The sequence below is a fragment of the Chiroxiphia lanceolata genome, chromosome 21, assembly GCF_009829145.1.
Source record: "Chiroxiphia lanceolata isolate bChiLan1 chromosome 21, bChiLan1.pri, whole genome shotgun sequence".
In the NCBI taxonomy this organism is placed as follows: domain Eukaryota; kingdom Metazoa; phylum Chordata; class Aves; order Passeriformes; family Pipridae; genus Chiroxiphia; species Chiroxiphia lanceolata.
In genome coordinates, this window is record NC_045657.1 from 8128001 (window position 1) to 8150099 (window position 22099).

The following is a 22099-nucleotide window of genomic DNA, read 5'->3' on the forward strand; positions in this document are numbered from 1 at the left end:
CTCTGTGACTCAGTTTCCCTGCTGTAAAATGAGCCCAAAACTCACAGAAAAAGGCAGAGGGGAAGGAAGGAGGAAAACTGCAAAGCTTGAATGAATAGGGGACTGTTTAAGGAGTATTCCCACTGATAGTTTTTGGACATTTATAATCCCAAGGCTTGCAGTGCACGTGGGAAAACACATCACCAGCAGTTGGGCAGTGTCACTGGTGCGTGGAGGGGCCGTGGACACGCTCAGCTCAGCAGAGTCAGGGTGCACCAACCCTTTGAGGGCTTTCCCAGGCATGCACATGCCTGCACATTGTTTGGCCTGTTCCTACTCAGCACAAAGGCAAGAACCCAAATTCAGACAACCTAAGAAATTAGGTGTCTGCCCTGTTTCTCTGCAGTCAGTGGGAAAGAGCTGTCAAAGCTGTCTCTGAGCTATTTCCCTTTTTTCTCCCTGCTGCCTGCATAGTCAGTCTTGGCAGCTCTATCCATGGGTGTCTTCAGCAGCTCAGAGCCCCGTGACACTCACAGTGAAGGGGAAATCATGGGGACAGCAGTGGCTGCTCCCAACACGGCCCACTGCAGAACAACAGAGGAACAGAAGATTTCAGGTGATTATTTTCTTCCTGAAAATACTGATTTGGAAGACGCTGCCAACTTATACTGATTTCAACAAACTGTTTCAGACCCAGCAAAGCAACTCAACCTAAACCAATTCTGCAAAACACAGTAATATTTAGACATTTTTTGAAGTGAATTATCTGTTGTTGTTGTTCCTTTGAGAGGACATTTAATTTCTAAGTTTTTTTTTTTTTTTTTCATTTTCATTACACAAAAGTTTACAAAATCTCCTTGGAAATGAAATGCTACGTTATGTTCAAACCAACATGTTTTTTTCCTCTGATTTTTTGGTTCACCAAAAATCACAACAACAAAAGAGTCACTTCGATTAGAGAAAAACATTTTTTTTTTGTTGTTTCAAATTTAACAGAACTTCGAGTGAACCGAAAAATCAAGTGATTTGCACAGCTCTGCTCTAAACAACCCTCAGAGGAGGGATAGCCCTTCTTCCCACTTTGCTTCCATAACAGATGTTGCTTGAGCAGCTACACACAAATATATCTTTTTTTCTTGCCAGCTCTCCCTGTGTTTTCTTATCCCTACCCCCTCAAAGGTAAATGCCACAGATGGGTCCTGCCTTTACCTATTTCCCATCCTGCCCTAATTTGTACTTTACTTGTGCCTCAAATTAAGCAACTGAAAGTGTTTCCTTTGCGTCATTCGAGTGCTGTGAGATGTACAAAGACTTGCCGTGTAAATGCAACCAGCTGCTCCCTTCGCTCGTGTGGCACAACAGCAAACTGTCACTGACCATAAACAGAGATTATTAATGATACATAGCACATTGCCATGGGGACCTCCCCCTAAGGCATCCCAGTCTCATCTCTCCAGGGTCTCCCCAGTCCCACCAGAAGCAGCGTTTCCCCCAGTGGGACCCCACGAGGCTCTGCTCCCTGGGGGTGACATCCCCTTATCTGCAGAGCTGAGTAAGATGGATGCTTTACAGCTACCAAAAAAAATCCCCTCTGATATGTCTCAGCATCATCCTGCTCGTCTCCTAAAGGCTCCCCTCCATTTCCCAACACAACTTTTCAAGCCCAAATCTCACCCTCTACTTACAAAGTGTGGGGTCAAACTTGCATCTGCTCGCAGCCTAAAGCTCTTGCAAGATCCTCACCATCAGGGCAAAAGAAGGGTCTCATTTGCCACTGTGCTCTTGGAAACCATGATTTCTCCTCCATCCCTCACTCCCCTCATCTCCCCCTTTACTACTCTCTGTTTTCCCTGCTGCCTAATGAGTCCTCCAGAGACCTGCAGGTATAAAACTCGTTACAGCTCCCTCCGCGTACCCGCATCAATAAGGGAAGGAGTGCAGAGAGAACGGGAGGGAAGCTGTCACTTTATTTCCCCATGAATTACAAACCACTTTAAAGTCTGGCACTCGGGAAAGGGCCGGTGAGAAATTGCCCCTCACACAGAGATAGGGGTTTTCTTTATGTTTCATGCCAGAAACTTGGCAAAGCCTCGGCTTAGGCAGTCATAGAATTTCAGAGTCTGGAGCGAATGGGGAGCTGGGAAGGACACCATGAGCCTGTCATATTCTCTGGACTTCAGTTTCCCACTCCTTTCCAGGATTTATTCTCTCGCTCTGTGTGAAATAGGAAAGCATAAAGCGGTGGAGATTTTTGGAGCGGTTCTCTACCCACAGCCAAGGCCAGATTTCAAAAATCCCAAGCCCTGGGCGCACATTTAGTCATGTAGAGAAGCAAATAGACTGTCAAAGCTGCTCAGGACATGCTGGGGCTGTGTTGGCTGCTTGTTCTCCTCCGTAATGGAGTTCAAGTGTGTAAAACAAGCTCCTGCAAAGCCAGGGCCAAGTATGTAAAAGCCAGCAGTGCTTGTTCACGAACACCACCAGCAACCTGGTGACACCTGATGTGTCAGCATCTTCCGACAGGTGCTTGAGCGCGTCCAGTTAGACCTTTACACCTGCAAAAGTACTGTGTAAGGGACAAGCACCTGGTTACAGGAATTTGCAGGCAGGAGGCACGTGAGGGTTTTCAGGATGAGGTGTGTGAGTGTGTCTCCCACTGGAATCCAAGTGTGGGCATCCAAACCAAGCAGCTGTTGGGTGCAGGGTGTGCATGTGTGTGAGGTGCACACGGGTGGGCAAGTCCCCAGCAGGGCACACTGGCACTGGTGTGTGCTGGAGGACGCTCAGGACGGAGTGCTGGGAGCAGTTAATGCTGGCTGTGCATTTGCAGCAGGCAGGAGGGAGAAGTGGTGACCTCTGGAAGGGGCTGTGCTGAGCAGGCAGCTCTTGCATGCGGGCGAAGGGGCGGGGGGAGCACTCAGCCAGCTCTGCGGGGTCGGGAAATGAAATACCCTCTGTATCAGCTTCTTTTGTCATCCAAAAGCAGCGCAGAAAAAATCCAGCCCCTGCCACCCAACGAATGCAAAACACAGAACAGGAGGAAGAAAATAAAACCTGGCCAGTGCCCTTTCTCTCACTGTCTGTCCCATCTTCCTGTGTCATGAATCCCATTTTCAGATCAGACTCAACTGATCTGAGGCCTTTACCTTGAACTGACTTTCAGTGGGAAAACACAGAGAGACGGCAACTCAGAGAAAGCCACCACATTACCAGAACAACATGAAAAGACACAACAAAACCCAGGAATTCCTTCCTAAAGGGCAGCATTCCCCATTGTCCCCTCATCAAATGAACCACAGGTAACGCTGTTCACTCTCTGCTCATGAACATTCAGCAAGGGATACAGTTAGTGGAGTTGTCAGGCACTGACCTTCACTCTCTGAGGGTTCATCCAGTGCTGGATGTCTTGCACTGTCTCGTTCACGCGCAGGAGGATGGGCTCGTGACTGTGATCCAGACATGAGGTGGTACACTCTGTGCCTGCACAAAACACGGGGAGGATAAAGCTAAAGGATAAAGCTAAAGGATAAAGCAACCAGCTCCTGACCTTCCAGCATCCTTCCAGCTGAAGGACAGGATTACAGCTCGTTTTTCCTAAATTGCAATTAGCAGTTGGCCATAACTATCACATATCTCTGAGCCACACGTGAAGTGCTGAGTACAACCCTGCACTCAGCAGGAGTGCGTGGGGGTGGCACATATTCCAGGGCCCTTCTGTACGAGCTGCAAATCTAGGTATTTCTCTGCCTGTTAACTCCAAGAAGGGGGTCAGGTTTTGCGCTTTTGGATCATCAAGAAAATGTGAAGGTTTTTCCATTTCAACTAATCTTTCAAGAGATGGGACTGATTAGGCAGAGGCTGTCGAACTCATCTCACCTATGACATGACAAAAACCTACTGTTTGATCTGTCCAAGTTTACAGACCTCCAATAATAATCTTTCAGAGGGTGATCAAGCCTGATGATATTGGAGATGAACTATCACCGAAGTCCCACAGTCGATAAGAAGTATGCAGAGAGGTAATGATGGCTTTGTTCACACATAAACCTGCTTTTTCTCTGATTAACTGTCATGCCCAGTGGGAACCCTGTCCTTTCTTTATTAAAACATGCTGGGATACTCTGCAGCAATATCCCAGAGCCCTGTGGTGACACAACCATAAGCCCTAGTGTGTTGGACCATTACCATTTCCCCCCTGGAAAATCACTCTTGAATGGCACAGCTGCTGCAAACATGTCATTAGGATTTCTGCACTCCAATCAGCGCTGGGGGAGGAATTAATCTCTGCACTGGTTTGGAGAGCTGAACCTTTGGCTCAACACACGCCTCAGCCTGGAAGGGCAGATTAGGTGTCTGAGGAATTACCGAAGGTGTGTGGGATTCATAGTGACCATGACTGGATGCTATTATTTCCCCCACCTGCTTCTGCCTTCTCACATTCTCCACACGGAGGAGTCAGTGGGAGCAGTCAGACCTGGGCTGTTGAGCTGGGAAGACAGGGAGCACTTGGAGTTTTGCTTTCCCAGGGCACGTGGCAGTGGCTCCACAGACCTGCTGGATGAGGCCCATTGACACCACACCCGTGGTGAATGAGTGGCAGGAGAGCACCTTCTCAAAAGGCCATCAGTCAGGCTTCCAAAAATGCAAAGAAGAGAGGAAAACCCCAATATCTGATGCCAAAAGGTGGTGCTGGGTGAGCCTGCAAAGAGTGTGGTGTGTCTCCATCTGCTGAGGATGAGCCAGAGGCTGCTGTGCCCTTGCTGAGCTCTCCAGGGAGAGTCATGCCCTTGTGGAGGGTCTGCCCCATGCATCCCTCACCTCCATGATGCTGTGTGGTCCCATCCTGGGATCAGGCCCACCAGTCCTTGCACCTGGAATTGGCACCTGCTGACAGCAACTGGGAGAAGAGCGAGAGCTGGCAGGCGCCCGCTGCCTGAGCGGCCACAGACCCTCCTGCTTCCAGCACTGAGATGCTCCTCACTACAGCAAGAACTGGGACTTCTCTCCTTGCAAAAACCTGGCTAGGCCTGGGGGTAACCTCCTCTCAAGGGTAAAACACCTCGCCACATTAAGAGTCGCCCGCTCTCCCGCGCTCCACCAGGCTCCGTACGCTCGCGGAGAGGAGCGGGTCGGAATTGTTTTGATATATGATCTGTAATTGGCATCATTACAGAGCGCTTATCTCATCCAGGTCGTGTTCTCCTCCCCGGGGAGGGAACACAAGGAGGCTCGTGGTCCCTCGCATGGCTGCGATATAATGAGGGAGCCGCGCGAGGAGGAAATTTCTCCAAGTTCAAAGGGACAGACGGAGGGAGGGAGGGGGGGATGGCAGGGGCTGGGAGTGGGGCTGCAGGAAGGGGCCTCGCAGATCTGTGTGGGTCACAGCCAGTGCAGCTTCCACTGCAGCCCTTACAACAAGGAGACCCCAAAAACTGGGGCTGAAAATACAACATAGGGCTGAAAATACAATATAGGGCTGAAAATACAATATAGGGCTGAGAACACAATATAGGGCTGAGAACACAATATAGGGCTGAAAATACAATACAGCATGTACAATTCAGTGTGTCTGTCCCTCCCCTCTGCCTGGGTGCCACAAAGCAAGGCTGAGCATGTGAAGTCATCACCCCTTACAGAGTGAGCAGATGCCCCAGAAGAAAGGGGGAAAATGCACCTTACAATAGCTCCTAAACAACTGTCATACCAAAGGGGATGCTCAGCTTGCCTCATATTCTTTCTGGAGAGACCTGAATTGTCCTGGTGCTGCGTTCCCCTGTCACCTCCTTTGCCTTCCAGCCTCTGGAGTGAGGGTGTGTGCATGTGGTTGAAGGAGTGGGACATTACAAAAGCATAAACACAAACAAAGGTACAGTCCCTCCCTGCATTTTGCAGGCTGGATGTGTCTCTGGCACAGCCTGCCATGCTGGCTGCCCCTGAGAACCAGCTGGCCAAGAAGGGACACAATGAAACTGGAAGCGCTACAAGGAGCAGGCAATCAGAGCATGTTACACGATGCCTGCCTGGCCTCTCAAAGATTCCTGTTTCCTAAAAGCAGTTCCCTGAAAAGCCTCCCGTAGCAGCCTCTCACTCCGGCAAACAGGTCCACAGAAGGTGACTTGAAGGACTGCAGGCTCCTTCGTCTCTCCCTCCCTGTCATTCCCATCCTCTTCCTCGCCTCCTGCTTCCCTCAGAGCTGTACTCCAGGGGCTGGAGGGGAGGATCACGCACCTATTCCGTAGCCGCCGGCGCACTGGAGCTTCAGGTGGCTGTTGAGCTGGGTGGGCAGAGTGCACTGCCCCTGCATCTCCCTGCACAGGTGGAAGGAGCCACTCCACGTGCCATCCTTCCTGCAGTGAATCACGTTGCTTCCACGGCCCTGGGAATGAGAGAAGGAGACAAGGAGGATGGTCACAAAAATGCCACCAAGGAGAGGCTGAGAGCTCAGAGCTGAGCTGGGGGCAAAGTTCTGCTGGAAGTGGAAGAGCCCCCGGTTGGGACTGGCAGCCCTGGGGGGCAAAATGGAGTTTTATTATAAAGAATAAAAAAAAAAACAAACAGGGAACAGCTGCACTGCAGACAAACACACACAAACACTCCTCTCCTGTGTAATGCAGGGTCTTTACAACCCCTTGCAAGGTCTCTACAAGTCCCTTGCAAGGTCTCCACCTTACAACAGCCCCACTCCAGTTGCAATAAAGGTGCCTTCACCCTGTTTGCCTTCTTTCTTGTTGTAGAGAGGTTGGTGTTGAATGCAGACAACCTTTTCCCTCTTCCCGTTCTCTAACCAGTTACATCATCTTTGTGTTGAAAAAGAGAGAATCCCCAATGGCCATCTGAGGGAGGAAGGAGAGCAGGACAAGAGCAGGGATGCTTAGCAGGGCAGAACGTGCTCTTTAGAGCTTGTCTGCCTTGACTGACAGCAAGTGAAGAGGTTGAGACAGACACACACAGAGGCAGGTGGGAAGGAGGGAAAAAAATTCCTCTGGTGTGGGAATGGGCAAGGCATAGAATATGACATTTCTCTTATAGAAAAGATCCTCTGTATGATACTGAAGAATGAATACCAAAGTCCGAGGGGAAATATCATGCCCTTTAAAAACAACAAAGGAGTGCACAGGCAATCTTTTGTCAGATCTATCCTCACGGCACTGGGGATTTCTGTGCAAGCTGTTCTGTGGGATCTGCGAGCCTGACTGCCATGGGGTAATGTGGGATATTCAACAGGAGCATGTCTGGTGGGGCTGGGCTCCAAACCTCCCGTGGGGACCTTGCTGGGTGGGAGAACCATGCAGGATCTCTGCTTCTCCTCACCCGTTTTACATGCCAGGCACGTTGCCTGCAATCTACCCACCCTGCTCTTGGAGACTGTGCTGGGTATCTTTGGGGGGTCCTTTGATGTGCTGACCATGCTGGGGTCCCTGCAGGGCTGCTGAACTTTTCTGAAGAGCTCTGCCCCCTGACCCACACCCATTGTGGCACAGGGCCCTGTACACACCCCTGGCACTGGTGTGGAAGATGTCACAGCCTTCAGTGTTAGTCTTGTCTTTAATATCCTAATGCCTTTTTTTTATTTTTTGCTCAGCTTTGTTGATGAACACAATGTTTAGTGAGATGCAAAGTGGTCTTAGTGGCAGACTACTGCGTGGGACCTGCTTCCCCTTCTCTAGACATCTGGCCATTGCCAGAAGTAATAAGAAAATCATATGAAAGGATAATGGAGCAGATGGACTCAGGGTGTGATCCAGCTTGGTGATTCTCACCTAAGGGCCAGTTTGGCAGAGACTGATTAATTTAGATCTGACTGTTCATATGATTTGTGTACAATATTCAGAAATGGAAGACCCTTGCTCTGGTGCCAGGGGAGGTACCTGCTTAAATGACCATTACGTTCCTGGTGATTAAGAGATGCTGGATGTACAGCCAAGTAATGATCTTTCAGCGTGGTGACAAAGTCAGGAATAAATTGCTAAATGATAATTAAGCACAATTTGCTGGGTTAGCAAGTGTGATGCACTTCCACTGCAATTTCCATGCCAGGGTTCAAGCATGATTCTCAGAGGTGAGCCATGAAACCTGATTTATGTTGCTGGAGCTGGCTGTGCTTGAGGGTACTATTGTATAGTTTCTGCAACATACTCAGAGATCCCAGGATATCCATTGCTATAGTAACATACTGTCCATCATTCCCTGACCTGCAAAATCTCTTGTGAAAATCCCTGCTGGGCTTCTTGCTTGGATGCAACGTGTATTATCACCTTATATAGCTGAGAGAGACTTAGTGGGGTTTAATCCTTAAATAATTAACACCTCTCAAGTGGTTCTGGCTTGTGCCAGGAGTCCTCCCCTCTTCTTCTGTAGCCTATTTTCTGGGATATCTGAAAATACCTTTCTCTGCAAATCCCTCTCTCGAGATGTTATCTGCTCCTTTGCCCAAGGTGCTTTCGCAGCTGAACAGTCACTCACAGTGAATGCAGACATAGCTGGATCTCTCACTTTCCAGAGCTCACTTCATTACTGCTCTAACCCTGACTCCACTACTTGCTGCTCTTTGTTTCCACCTCATTTAAAAGCAAACACAAGCCCATTACACCAGTTGTGATTGCCCTGGAGGCCCTGGTTTCCCTGCACTGGCAGCGATGGCACCCAGCGATGGGACACGGTGTCAGGCACCCTGACCAGTCTGAGCAAGGTGTGTCCCAGAGCTCCCACCCAAACTGCACCCACACCTGCAGCTTCTCCCTTCACGCAGCTCATAACCTCCCTGTAAGACTTATTCAAGGAAACCTTTTCCAGATGCCCTGAAGTGACACACCGGGGCTCTGCCTGTTGTCCCCGTGGAGAGGGCAGGCCAGCCTGGCTGGGAAGGGGGGCAGGCAGGAGCTTTTAACATTTGGAGCAAGTATCAGAGGTGTCTTTCACATAATTGGTCCCTTTTTAAATGTCCTCAGAGTCTGGAATGATATTAAACCATCTATGACAGAGCACTCCCTGCTCCCTGCAGTGCCTGTAGTAGCTGCAGCTTCTACATCCCCTTTTTCTCTTCCCAAGAGTATGGAGTAGTAGCAGCACTTCTGGGAGAAGTTACTTATCTCACAAACTGTAATTACCTCTGGTGAGGCAAACTAGGCATTTCAAACAAGATAGTAAAGGCCAGACCTTCTTGTGTCAGTGAACACAGCTCCTAGGATGTCAAAGGCAACATGCTGATTTGTGCCAGATGAGGATCTGACCCCTGATGCCAAATGACACCTTCACAGCCATGAAAACATGGAAGTTTAGAGATAGTTCACCTGAATAGTTGTAATCACTACAGAATTAAATTATCATATGGCACACAGAAATATAATAAGAAGAATTGGAGGGAAAAGCAAGGTAAAACAGAATGAGCAAATGGGATAAGTTTGGATAACTCACACATTACTTACTTTCATTCATTGCTCCTTACTTTCTAGGCAGGTCATAGAGCCACTGAGGTAGATTTTTTAGCCACTTATTGTCCAGAAACAGTAAGTCACTCACTGCCAGTCCTCTACAGGTAATAGTTAATACTGTTACAACTGTCATAAAAATAATATTTCCAGACTCTTCACACTCTCCCTCCACTCTATTTTTCCCTTCTCCATCTCTGTGTCTCTGTTCTCAGAAGAGCTCAGTTGCACTTGGCCCCTCCAAGGTCAGGATCCTCAGGGAACATTTTTGAGCTGAGTTAATTTGGATGAGAGAGACTCACCGACTGACTGTCATCATCCTCACACTTGATCCGGCACTCGCTGTTGAACTGGAAGCCGTTGGAGCACTGGTAGAGCCCGTGGAACTTGGAAGGTGGTGGGTCACAGGTAACGGGCACACAAGCACCTGGCAGCCACGTGCCATCCTGTGTGCACTGGATCTTGAAGGCTCGCCTTTTTGTGCAGAAAAAAAAAAAAGACCCTTTAGTGAGTGGCTGAGTCAGCTGAGAGCCTCTCCAGGCTCTGAGCTCTGCTAGCAGGTTGCAGGGGATGGGTGTGCTTGTGCTTTTAACACTCGGGGAACAAGTTGTGAATCTGCGTCATGAGGTCTCTGAGCAAAAATAACGATTATTTGCAAAGCCAACATCGAGCTGCCCAGCCCCAACTCCTCTTTTGGCCTCGGACACACCGCCCAAAAACTCGGCTTCCCAGGTTTGTGGGCTGTGGTTGGTTTGAAGTGGGTTTGTGCAGAGTCAGAAGTATATGACAGCACTAACCCTTTCCCGCAGGGTTTCAAAGGGGACTCCCCAGGCTGCATATCAAAGGGGTGTTTCTAAGGTAAGGTCTGTTTTCTGAGCACTGGTCAGGATTTTCAAAGAAGCCTAAGTGAGCTAGGTGCCTAAATCCCCTTGAAGCTGCACAGCTATCTGCATGAAGGAATTGCTCCGTGCTATTCCCTAAGGCCCATATAGTCTGTGATAAACAGCCCATCCCTTTCCCAAATTCGTTTTAACTCATGGGTCTCTGAATCAGACTGATTGCAAGGCTTTCATCTTTCACGTACTTTCTCGATTTTCTGGAGGATCCAGGGACATGGTAACCTGGTTTGCACTTGTACTTGCAAAACGAGCCCACTTTGTGCTTGTCTTCTCGGCAACGAGAAGTCTGGAGATCTGCATTAGGGACGACGGAGGGTGCTCGGCACATCAGCTCACACAGGGCCTCTGGAAAGGACCACAGCCCATCCTCCATGCAGGTCAAGTTGCTGTTGTTTCCTGAGAAGAACAGTGAGCAAAGTTAACAACGTTCAGAGGCACTGTTTCCTTTTGAAATGTCGTTATGCCCGTCATGTATCAAAAACCACCTCAGCCGGTTTGACAAATTCAACTGTGTGTGTCCTATGTGCTTTCTCTTCCTAGATGATGGCATTAAATCATTAAGGGCACTGTTTTCAGATGACAGGCAGGCAGTGCTTATTTCAGGAAATGCTATAGCATAGGGGAAGCCACACGGGCTTTGTCATCTTTTGTATTTCTCTTCCTTATTTTGTTCCTCTCTGAAAGGAAGCTTGTTTCATACATCAACCCCCTCCTCTCCAAAGCCATCGCTTTAACAGAGGGTTTGGTGCCATCACATCCTTCATTCTGCTTCTGTGTTATATCTCTTCCCTAAAGCTGTCCCTTTTATTTCAATTTGGAACCTTTTGGAGCAGCATCTGTTAGTATTAGAGTCACTACTCCAACACAATGAGGAGCCATTCTCAGCTGGGGACTCTCAGTCCTCGGGGACTACTGTGATAAATACGATTCATAATACTCATTAGAGACTCATTTTCCTCAGGGAGCTTTCTTGGCCAACACCTCAAAGGTAAAAGGTACAATAGATCTATTTGCCTCTGCTATGACCTACTTGACTTCAGAAGGTTAAGCTAAAAGTAGCCCAGTCTCAGTGTATTTTACATTCTTTGTTATTTTATACCATACGTTGAAAAGGAATAAGCTTTTCCTAAGAAACAAAGCACAGCTATGAGCCACTAACCCTTCAAAAATCCCTAATACTCCATTGAAATCCCTGAGCATTGCTGCAGGAACTCTTCTCAACCCACAAGGCATATTTTCAACAGTGAGCCAACTTGGGAGTTATCCGAAATAATACTGACAAACTGCTAACCCCAGAGCAATGCCATCTCTCTGCAAGGGAAGGAAGAGAGCCGGGGCAGGAGGCTGGAATTCAAAGAAGAAGAAAACAAAAGGCTCTGGAGGGCTCAGGAAGGTATGTGGAGGAGCCCTCCTGCCCTGCCCTCAAAGATAAGAGAAGCCGCATTAAATCAGCCCTGGCTTTGTCTCTCCCCTCCCCAACTGCAGATGATTGCAGAGGTATTTTGTGCAGAAGGGAGCTCTTTTCTGGAGCACCAGCATGTTCCTCTACTCTGACTCATGCAGCAGCTCTGCAGACCAGCCTGGTGATATCATACTTGCCACTGCAAAGCGATAAGCTGTGACATTACCAACAGTGGCTGTCATGACGTCAGTGATTGAATTAGGCATGAGTCACTCTCCAGAAGCTTAGTGGCAACATCTATTAGTCATCACTGATGGCTGGACACCAAGTGGTGCCTTTACCTCACAGCTCTCGGCGTTTCTGGACAGAAGTGAAGTGATGCTGCACACCAGAGCTGCACCCCCTGAGCTGGGGGTTGGTTATCACCCCTCCAGCTACCCCTGCCTGAGTCATCAGCTCTTGTTGGTCATGATGAGTATCACTATTTCCACTGTCTGCTCAAAGAGCTTAAAGCACTTTAAATGAAAAAAAAAATCTTTTGTTAAAGATGACCCTCTCTGTATATGAACACAAAAAGGGATTTTTTTTGGTAAAAAGTAGTCTTAACTTTCCCTTAACTATCCTTTGAGTAGTCTTAATTTTCTGCTTCTGACTATCTTCTGCCAGAGTTAAAAAGAATTAAGCAATTTGGTTATATATGAAGAAATCAACATATCCTTTCACTGAAATGAAGAATACTTTCCATGCCTTCCTTTTCTGGGGTTTGCAATGAGTCCCAGTAGAAAAGGTAACACTACAGGTACAATAAAAAAAATCCTTTACAGAGTTTGCACCTGAGTTGATAACAGCAGTTAAGATTACTCCACTGCGAGATGACAAGTTAATTTGGGTCTAATGTTCCCTCAAATTAACAGTGGTATCTTTTCTTGTTTCCTGAGGATCAGACCAGAAAGGGTGATGTGCCACTGAGCAGAAGAGTTGATGGTGCTGAGAAGAGGATGGGAATGTTAGCAGAAAAGCAGCAGGGAAGAAGACGAAGGAGAGAAAATGAAAGAAGGCAGCAGAGTGTGTTATTTCTAGGAAAAAAAAAAAAAGAAAAAAGAGAAAAGTAAAGACTCCCAAACAAGTAGAGGAGGAAAAGGTCAGAGGTAGAGCAAGATGAGTGTGGAAAAGGAGTGAGGTGATGGTGGATTAGGAAAAACAGCGATGGGGATCTGTGCCACTGGGACATGGGGCTTTTCAGTCTTCTCCTGCCTTTCCAAATACATGGAGGAGGCATAGAAGAGAGACAGACATACAAAACAGAGAAGGCATGGGAAAGAAGATGAGAGAGTTCAATCAGATTTATCCCCATGACTTTTCCATGTTTTGGTTGTATGGAAGCAATATTCACTGTCATTACTGCCCGGCCAGCCGCGATCAAGGAAAGGTCAAAGGAAGGTAATAGAGAGATGCAAAGGAACTTAACTTCTAATATAAATAAACCTTCCACGGAGTCTCATAATTCTTCATACTTAAAATATCATGAATAATTCTAAAACAACAGCAACAGTAACATATATTACTGGGAGCAGTGTGTGTTAGCTGTGCAGCTCTCCCCAGGTCACTGCGCAGACACCCTCTGGTACCTTTCAGAAGAGCAGGAGGTCGGCAAGTGAAGGAGCATTTCTTGCCAAAGGTGGTCCCCTCGCTGCAGTTGAAGGTGGCTGGGTAGACGTGGTACTGGTCTGGGACACCGCAGTCCACAGGCTCACAGGTCACCTGCTTGTTCCACTTCCCATCCACGCAAGTCATGGTGATGCTGGACTCCATCTGGAAAAAGATACACGCCTACAGCCACCACGGCCAGCAAGGGAGAGATAAAAACCGTTTCAAGCCTAGCAACAGCCATTACTTTGGCTCACAAGTTAGGCAAAACCATGCCTGGCCTCTACCATCATCTTTTGGACAGGGCAGCAGCTCCTAAATTCACCAAAGTGCCACAAGAACAGTGTCAGAGAACCGGGATGTGTTTCTGTCACCTCTGCGGTGAGACACCACAGCGCTTCCATATGAAGAGCAGAGCACTGCAAAGAATCCAAACTCTTGTCTGCATGGCCTCCCGAGACAAGCACATGCTGTGCTGCCCTACGTTTGGGAAGGAGCACACAAGCCTGAGCTGCTGGAGCTGACAGCTGTCCCCCATCCCTGTCACCCCTGTGGTGACACAGCCACTCCAAAGGGATCCCCACGTGCTTCTGAGTCAAACTCCCTCTTGGGTTTCAAGAAAAAGCCAACCTGACATGAAACCATTTGGGACTCCTGTCCGAGGCTCTCCTGAGAGGTGTCAGTCACCCCTGGATGGGGGTGCCAGGGGAAGAGCCTTGGGCCACGTCAGTGTTGTGTGCAGATACTGACAGCTGCTCTTATGGCTTCTCTGTCAGGGTGCCCCAAGGCTCCACACCAAATCAGGGCCCATGGACATGCAATCCTGAGAGACAGACCTTTTCCAGGAGGAGTTTGCTGTCAACAGACTCAGGAGCATCCTGCCCATAACTGGCACTTGGCACTTGAGAGTCAATGCCCGTGCTCTGACTTCCTCAAAGTCACTCTGCTGTCACAGCTACACTTTTGTGGATCTGAGGAATAATCCAAACAGCACAGCAGACTGAAATCCTGAAGTGCTAGGGGCAAAGAAGGAAAAAGGGGGGAGGCAAAGGAGCCACCCATCCAAAGCTAAGATGATAAATTTACTGGATGACTGAAGAATAAACAGGTGTTGGCAAAGAGAACTGAGTAAACAACATATCCACTTTCTAATTAAAAATGGAAAATTATTAAAAACTGGAAGTGAAGAATCTAGCTCTTCCCTCCACACCAGAATAAAGAGAGGGACAGAAGTTTAGAAATGTGAGAAACCCAAACATGCCAGGGGGAAGATGCTGCTGAGGAATCTGACCAAGCCATACAGCAGCACTCCTCTGCCTCCAGGGAATATTTTATTCAGGGCTGGTATGCTCACAGGAGATTTGCACTGCCGACCATTGATCTGGGTTTATAAAAGGAAGGGGAATGTTTCTAACACACATCAAAGGGACCTGGATTCCCTTTTTGCAAAAACACCCTAATGGTTTCAACAGAAGTTCAGACCTGTCTCCCTTTGATATATGGTTGCATACAGAATGGAAAAAGCAGTCCCAGAGCTGAGAAACTGGACACTTCCCAAGTGGGCACAAAACCCCTTTTCTAGGCCGTGGAGTTTATTTAAACAGGGAACACTGCTGATGGAAAAAAATGTCTTTTCTACAAGTTTAGAGTAGCACATTCTGGGATTCTCGGAGCGCTCAGGTGAAGTGACTCTCTGCGTTCTCATTCCCAAGTGGCTGTTAATTCTGCCTTTGCTGCTTATCAGAATATTTGATAACGTTAAAAACTGTATATAAAATGTAGGCAGTTGATTCCTTGAAGACCCCTGTGCTTCCAGGAAGTCACAGTGTGGTGGCCACAGGAGAAGGGATGACAGAGCGTATTCTCATGTCCTAAAAACCATACAGACACATTTGCTCTCCAGGATGAGCTGCTCCAGCATTTAAAAAAGCCTCCTTTCCCAAATAATACAGCAGCACTGTGGCTGCTGGAACTCTAAAACATAAACCCAAGCTACTGATGTCAATAAACTCAAGCTAATGATGTCAGAGGCTATCCAAATGTTATGGAAAAGACATAGGCCTTGCATAGTATCTTGCTGGATGCTGGATCCATGCTGAACGTAGGGAAACTCTATGATAAGAGGTTCAACTCCAAGAATTAAATTTTTAGTGGTGGTATAAAATATTGTTCCTACGACCTGATAGTGGCTGCACAAAGGAGTTTCTCTAATGACAGGGTTGCACATCAAATGTACCTCTGCATACCACCAAATAAACAGTGCAAACTCAGAAGCAGGAATATAATACAAATATTTAAAGAGAGGCAATGTCTGTGCACAACAGATAGTCACATCTAACAAAAAGTAATGCTTTGCCTGAGCTAACACTTGTGAGAGTGTTTCAGCTGTGGCCATGGCCTTTGTTAGCAGAAAGCTGCAGGACATTAGAGCCTGCTGGGAATGTGATGTGCCTGGGATCCCCTCTCCTTGGAAGGGATCTCTCACTACAGCCATATTCCCACTTTCCTTTATTTGTCCCCATGTTCTAGACCTTGATGTGAAAAAGATAATAATTATTGTCTCCACGTTTTCATCTCTGGCTTTTTCCTGGTGGTACTTTCCCTACAAAAGCACTGACCTAATCTGTAAGAGTCCTTCCAGACCCATATGGCTTTTCCTGTTCTTGGCACACTGGGAAGACCATTCCCATGCAGAGAAGCTGTGCCCACGTGGGTAAGACCCTGGCTTCTCAGCTTTTTCCCAGTTAATTTGTTCCACACTTTGTATGATGGAAGCTGAGGTTTTCAAGGTCAGACATAATAATGGCACATTTTAGAGCATGTCTATCATGTCATCACTTCAAGCAATGGGAGCACATGGAATTCAGCAGCAGAACATAACACAGAATGTTCCCTGCGATGGAGAGAAAGACTGGTGGCTTTGATTGGAAGCACAGAGGACAAACCTGCCACAGAAATTCTTGCAGGTGGCACCCACCAGCTCTCAGCTTCCCTCTGTTGCGGTGTCACACCTGAGGGTGGGATCACTGCAGGGCCCAGGGCAGGACCCCCAGAGGCTGAGCAGAAGCCCACCTCTCCCCAGCTCCATGCCACACCTCAGGGGTATTTCCAGTGGACTCAGCCTCAGCAGTGCTGCCTTTGGATCCAGCACTGGGTCTTAGTGGCAGCATCTGCATCTGCCTTTGTGGATGTCCCACGCGGAGCTGAGCAGGCACGTGCCTGTTTCGCCTGTCTGATCTGACAAGGTCACCCAGCTCACAGCAGTCCATACAAAGCACTTGGCTTTCTCGTCAGGTTTATTAGCTGTCACTTTGGGCACTTTGTGCTGCTTTGACTGGCATCACAGCAACTGCTTCCCTTCATGTCCTGCCTTCCAAAAGAGGCTTATGCAAGGAGGGAGGGTGGGCAAGGCGAAAAGAGGGGGGGGGGGAAATAGGGCCTCCAAAGATACAGTGTGCAGTACAGTGAAGAGGATGCAAACTTAAACAAATCTGGTGCCAGAAAGATTTGTTCCTTGGGACTTGCAACAGCCTGGGAGAATTCATGTCTCCTTCCTGCTGCCCAAGATTCCAGTCGGCTCCTTCTTCAAGCGATGCTTCACGTGTGAAGTTTCCTCTCCTTAAAAATGAACAGCTGTGCCCTCCCCTCTAAGTATTCTTCCACTTCTGCCCACTACTGTGCCTCTAATTGAACCCACATGAGCCGTGCTTTCTTTTCCTGGCATGATTGATGATGCCTTTGCACAACATTAGGGAGCTGCTGGGTTTTAAATAACACCTCTTGACCAGAGCAGCAGTGGTGGTGGCTTCAAGGAGAGATGACAACAAGCAACTGAATGAGTGGGTCTTTCAGTGAAGGACAAGGGGGAGGAAAGCAGTGAAAAACAAAAGGGGGAAAGAGAGAGAAGAGAAGAAAGAGCGATGGAGTTGTCGGGGTGGGGGGTGGGAATGAGGAGGGGGAATGAAAACATCCCGAGATCTTCTTTGTGAGAAAGATACATGAAGGATTTTGCTCCATCACCGTGCAAAGCCCTTTGTTGTTGTTGCTGAAGTCCCTAAATGAAGATGAGGGAGAGCCCAAGTCTGTAAACAGCTCAGCTTTCTTTTTATTTTCAAGCAGCAAACAGTTTCTGCTGCACAGAGTGCTGATGGATTTTAGGGTTTGGTGATTTTACGGAGTTTAACAGAATTTGGGAATGGGAGTTTCTCACAGGGGGAATGAATGAATGTTTTGCCCTAAGACTGATTAAAATGGTGGCTTCAGAAGACACAGAGGCCAGAAAGTGCAGAAACTTTTAAGAAGATTTTCAAAGACCCCTTAGATGTAAAAGATTGATTTGAAATGTGACTTGTGCCCCTGCATTTCTGAGGTGCTTTTGAAAATTTTGCTTTTAATTCTCTCTTCACCCTTTTTTTTTCCTGTCTTTCATTGAAATACGGAAGACAAATGTGGTTCAGATGCTAAACCAAGGTGTTTTCACTGGCCTGTGAATCATCTTCATCAGCATGCAGTGGCCATGGGCCACTGGTGTTCAGTCTGCTCTTCGAGACATTGCACCTCACCCCAGCCTCCTTCCTACCCAAGAGTGTGAAACACCAACGTGTGTAAAGCTACTTTCCCTCCTCCTCTTCCTCATGCGGCCCCACACACTGACAGTTAAATGAGGAAAAAAAAATATCTCCAGATCCTCAAATCAGTCGAACAGGCAAGATATCCAACTAGATGACAAGGGTGAAGCAACCAACAGCTTTGTGCAGGGTTCCTCAATCATGGCAGCAAGTCCCTCTGATTATGGACAACAAGCCACAAGCCCTTTCTCACCCCAAAATGCCTGTGACTGGAAGAGGAGCTGAAGTTGAGAAGCAATTGTGGAAGGAGCACAATGCAATTTGACATGAGAAATCCAAACCATGGGTTCTATAGTTCATATCTTGCTTACACATTCCACAAGTTCTGTCTTGAAGCACCTGACACAAAGAAATAAAACAAGATGATAGTGAAAGAAACTGTCTGTTCCTTTTCAACAGATCCCTGATGAGCACAAATAAACTTATAAAGCACATGTTTAATGTGCTTAGCTGATCATGAGTATCTTTAGGATGCTCCACTCCTTCCCTCATTTGAACAGTGAATGCACAGCACTGAGCAAAACAAAGCCATTGGCCTCAGGGGGTTTTACTGGTGGAAAAACGACGAGGAAGTGCAATAGCAGACCAGGGTGAGAGGAAGTGTGTTGTAATAGGCAGTGAATCACATTAGCTAGGGGTGCTAAAATCCTCCCCTCCTGTCATATGAGTCTGATCAAGGCTCTGAAACCAAACTTCTCGGGGCAAAACCATGCACAGTCGGCCGAGCCTTGCCAAAAGGTAATTCCTGCCTTTAAATAACACGGTGCTGGTGAAGCGTGTTTAGGCTGTTTTATTTGGTTTGGGACCCCTGTGTGCCCCATGGACCCCATGTGCAGATCCCTTCCATTCAGGCTGGTTTGAGAACTTGTTTTCTGCTCTGTAAAAATGCTCAGCTGGAGCTGGGGTTCTGGTGCTGATGCCAATTAGGATGGAAGAGGCCCAGCTCGCGGGGTCCTGTATTTGTTTTGTAATTGAGTTGAAAGGGCTGACTCATTCCCCTCCACTCTGTCTCCCCCCTCTGCGAGCTTATGAAGAACACAGTATTTCACAAATACAGACAGGCTGCTGAGTGTGGCTGCCCTGGCTCCCCCAGCCCCAGATGTGTGTGCTGCCCCAGATGTGTGTGCTGCCCCCACAACTTGTGAGAAGGTGCTGATGGGGGAAACCACCCCCACATCACACTTGCAGGATCTGGAGTAGCATTAGAGCTGAGAGCACAAACTGGGGTGTCTGCACCCACCTATCCCAAGCACCCTGCTCCCAGGGACATGCCAAGGCTGGGCCATGTTGCACATGCACCTCATCCACCTTCCCCAGCCTGAAGTACCTTCATTTTTTTAATGTTTAAATACTTCTATAGTATTCCTCAACAGCCCCTCACTGCATGTTGCTTTTGTAGGACATCCTCTGTAATCCATGCATTAATAAAGAGGATGGGGAACACCACCTGCCCCACACCAGGGAAGGTTTTTGGTGATTTGTTTGGAAGCAAAAAGGTTTGGGTGCTTTTTTCCACCCCCTCCATACCGTACACATCAGTGTGTGGTTGGAAGCAGATGGACTGAAAAACTGCAAAGGAGTTAAGACACTGCTAGCCTCAATCCCAGGACTAAAAAGGGAGGTATTTTGCCCAGAAATTGGTTGTGCAAAAACACAAACACCCCATTCCCAAAACACCAGCCCCGAGAAACACTGTTTGGCTGAGTAGAGTCAGTTAGATCAAAGAAGGACTGAACACACATTTAAACTTTGTGGGTTGAAAATTTCTAAAGTTGAAGAACATCTGAGCTTTGTTCATTGTCAGTATCTCTTCCTACAGAGTCAGAGGGCTCCTGTTCTGATGAGAAGTATTTGGATACGACCTTGTCCCAGGGCTGAGCTGAGACTTCGGGGTTTAGGCTGGGTTATTTCTCAATTTCTCCACATGTATTAGCTCATCCCTTGTCATACAAAGCCCCAGCAGAACAAACCTGGCTCTTGATGAGATCATCATCCCTCTGGACATGCAGGATGTGGCCGGTCCTGCAGCTCACGTTGCACTGGGCCCCGTTGTACCAGCCGCCGGTGCAGTTCAGCACTGCGTGCTCGATCTCCAGCTTCTGGCAGTCCGTGGCTTCACAGGAGTAGTGGACACAGCTAGGAGGGGGACAAGAAGTGGTATTGTCAGTGAATTCATTCAATTCCTCCCACAAGAGCAAGTGTGTCTGACTGACAGATTCGTCACTCGGAGAACGCGCCGAACCCAGCCCGGCAAAGGGCTCCACACCCTCTTGTTACGCCTTCTGAAGGACAGGGGCAGTGGCAACAGGGAGGACAGTGAAGGCAAATTACAGGTCTTGTGGCAAAAAGGAAGAGCCTGCCAATTCTGCAGAATTACTTTGTGTTCTGCAGTATTCATCCGCACTATGACCTTCCCACTCCTGTATCATCCGCCCATCCCGTGAAAACACTCTCCCTCCAGGAGCAGTCCTTATGCCCCATCCAATTTTAAATCTGCTGAATTCAGGAGTGCCTGATATTGGTGGTGATAAGTGCCTGGGTGTATGTGTGAGGAGGGGTTTCTGCGATAGACACTCTTATCTTTGAGAAACTCGGTTGAAATCATCACATTCATTTTATTTCACTTCACGAGGAACACCAAAACATCAGCTGTGTAGCTGTGTTGATAAGCTCTTATCAAGCTCAGCAGCATGCTGTCATTTCAGATCTCTCCAGTTGCTGTCCTGCCATCCATAAAATGTTTCCCCGGATGGAAACTGCCTGTTCTCCCTCCAGAAAATTATTGTAACATTTAGCACAACTTGTTCAAAGGGATTTTTGTTTCATTTTTACGTACATAGAGATGGTTGGTTGACACAAAATCTTTCACCATCTCTGATGACCTGAGTCAAACATTATAGCACATGTTCAAATGTGAGTATGGGGCAGTCCCTCAACTAAACAGCAATGAAAATGCTGAGAGTCTTAGACCACAAGGGGAGATTACACTAGATAGAAGGAAGAAATTCTTTTACAATGAGACTGGTAAAACACTGACACAGGTTGTCCAAAGAAACTGTGGATGTTCCATCCCTAAAAACATTCAAGGCCAGGTTGGACAGGGCTCTGAGCAACCAGATCTAGTTGAAGATGTCCCTGCTCACTGCAGAGGGGTTGGATTAGATGGGCTTTAAAGGACCCTTCCAACCCAAACCATTCCATGATTTTATGTGCAAAGACTTTTTCTGGATTACAGACAAAATTTCTGGGGTTAAGGACTCCTACAAAGTGATTTATTTTGGCTGAAAATTAAAATGAATTTAATTTAAATAAATTAGTTCTGAGGAGGGGAAACATTGACTTATTTCACCATCCATGTGGGTAGGGAAGACCCTGAAATGCAGAAAGGTATAGAAAGAAGGGAAAGCAAAGCATCAATACACATATTTTAAAATGGTTTACAAGCAAGCTATTCCTGTGTCCTAGAAAAAAGGGTTAACAACCACCAAAACCCTGTCCAGCTTAGTAAGCCCTGACTTAGCACGTACATGGTGTTTTGCTGTGTTCAAAACACTGTGCAGACATTATCTAATTAATTTTCATGACACCCCTGCGAGACACCTGGGCTGGTATTGTTATCCCCATGTTACTGATAGAGAAGCACATCTGCACATGTCTCTACTGAGCTCTAGATCAGATTAAATGACAGTATTATGTACCTCCACAACTCATTTCTCTGTCCCAGACTAGTGCTGTATGGGAAGTGCCCACTGCTGGTAATTTAAGGTTGCTCGTTCAGTGCCGGCCCTTCCCTGGTGTGTGATGAGCCATAAACCATTTCTACATTCAGAAAGATCTTATTTCCTCATGGTGCACAAAGTATGGCCACTGACAGGACTGAGGGAGGAGAATTCCACCTCTGTGCTGGCCAACTCCACACCTTTGTATGCAGCAAACAGCGCCCTGTCCATCAGCACCACAACCCTGATGCTCATCTCTTCTGCAGAACAGACAAGAGCTGACCTACCCAGAGTGATCCTGCCTTCAAGGAGGATCCCCACCCACCAGACCGAGGGTTTCACATGTTTTCCAGCCACTGCAACTCACAGCCTGACATACAGATTTAAACTGCCTTTG

At 47.6% G+C, this 22099-nt stretch overlaps 1 protein-coding gene across 2 annotated transcripts in view; it reads right to left on the bottom strand.

The window, feature by feature from the left end:
* Positions 1–22099, bottom strand: part of PAPPA (pappalysin 1) — a 181723-nt gene that overhangs the window by 25402 nt on the left and 134222 nt on the right. For both annotated transcript variants that reach the window (XM_032708046.1, XM_032708045.1), the window contains exons 14-19: positions 19954–20119; positions 13337–13520; positions 10492–10702; positions 9710–9881; positions 6208–6355; positions 3350–3459 (exon numbers count right to left, since the gene is read on the bottom strand). In XM_032708046.1, the coding sequence (XP_032563937.1) occupies positions 3350–3459; positions 6208–6355; positions 9710–9881; positions 10492–10702; positions 13337–13520; positions 19954–20119 (991 nt within the window). The remainder of the gene's footprint in view (positions 1–3349; positions 3460–6207; positions 6356–9709; positions 9882–10491; positions 10703–13336; positions 13521–19953; positions 20120–22099) is intronic.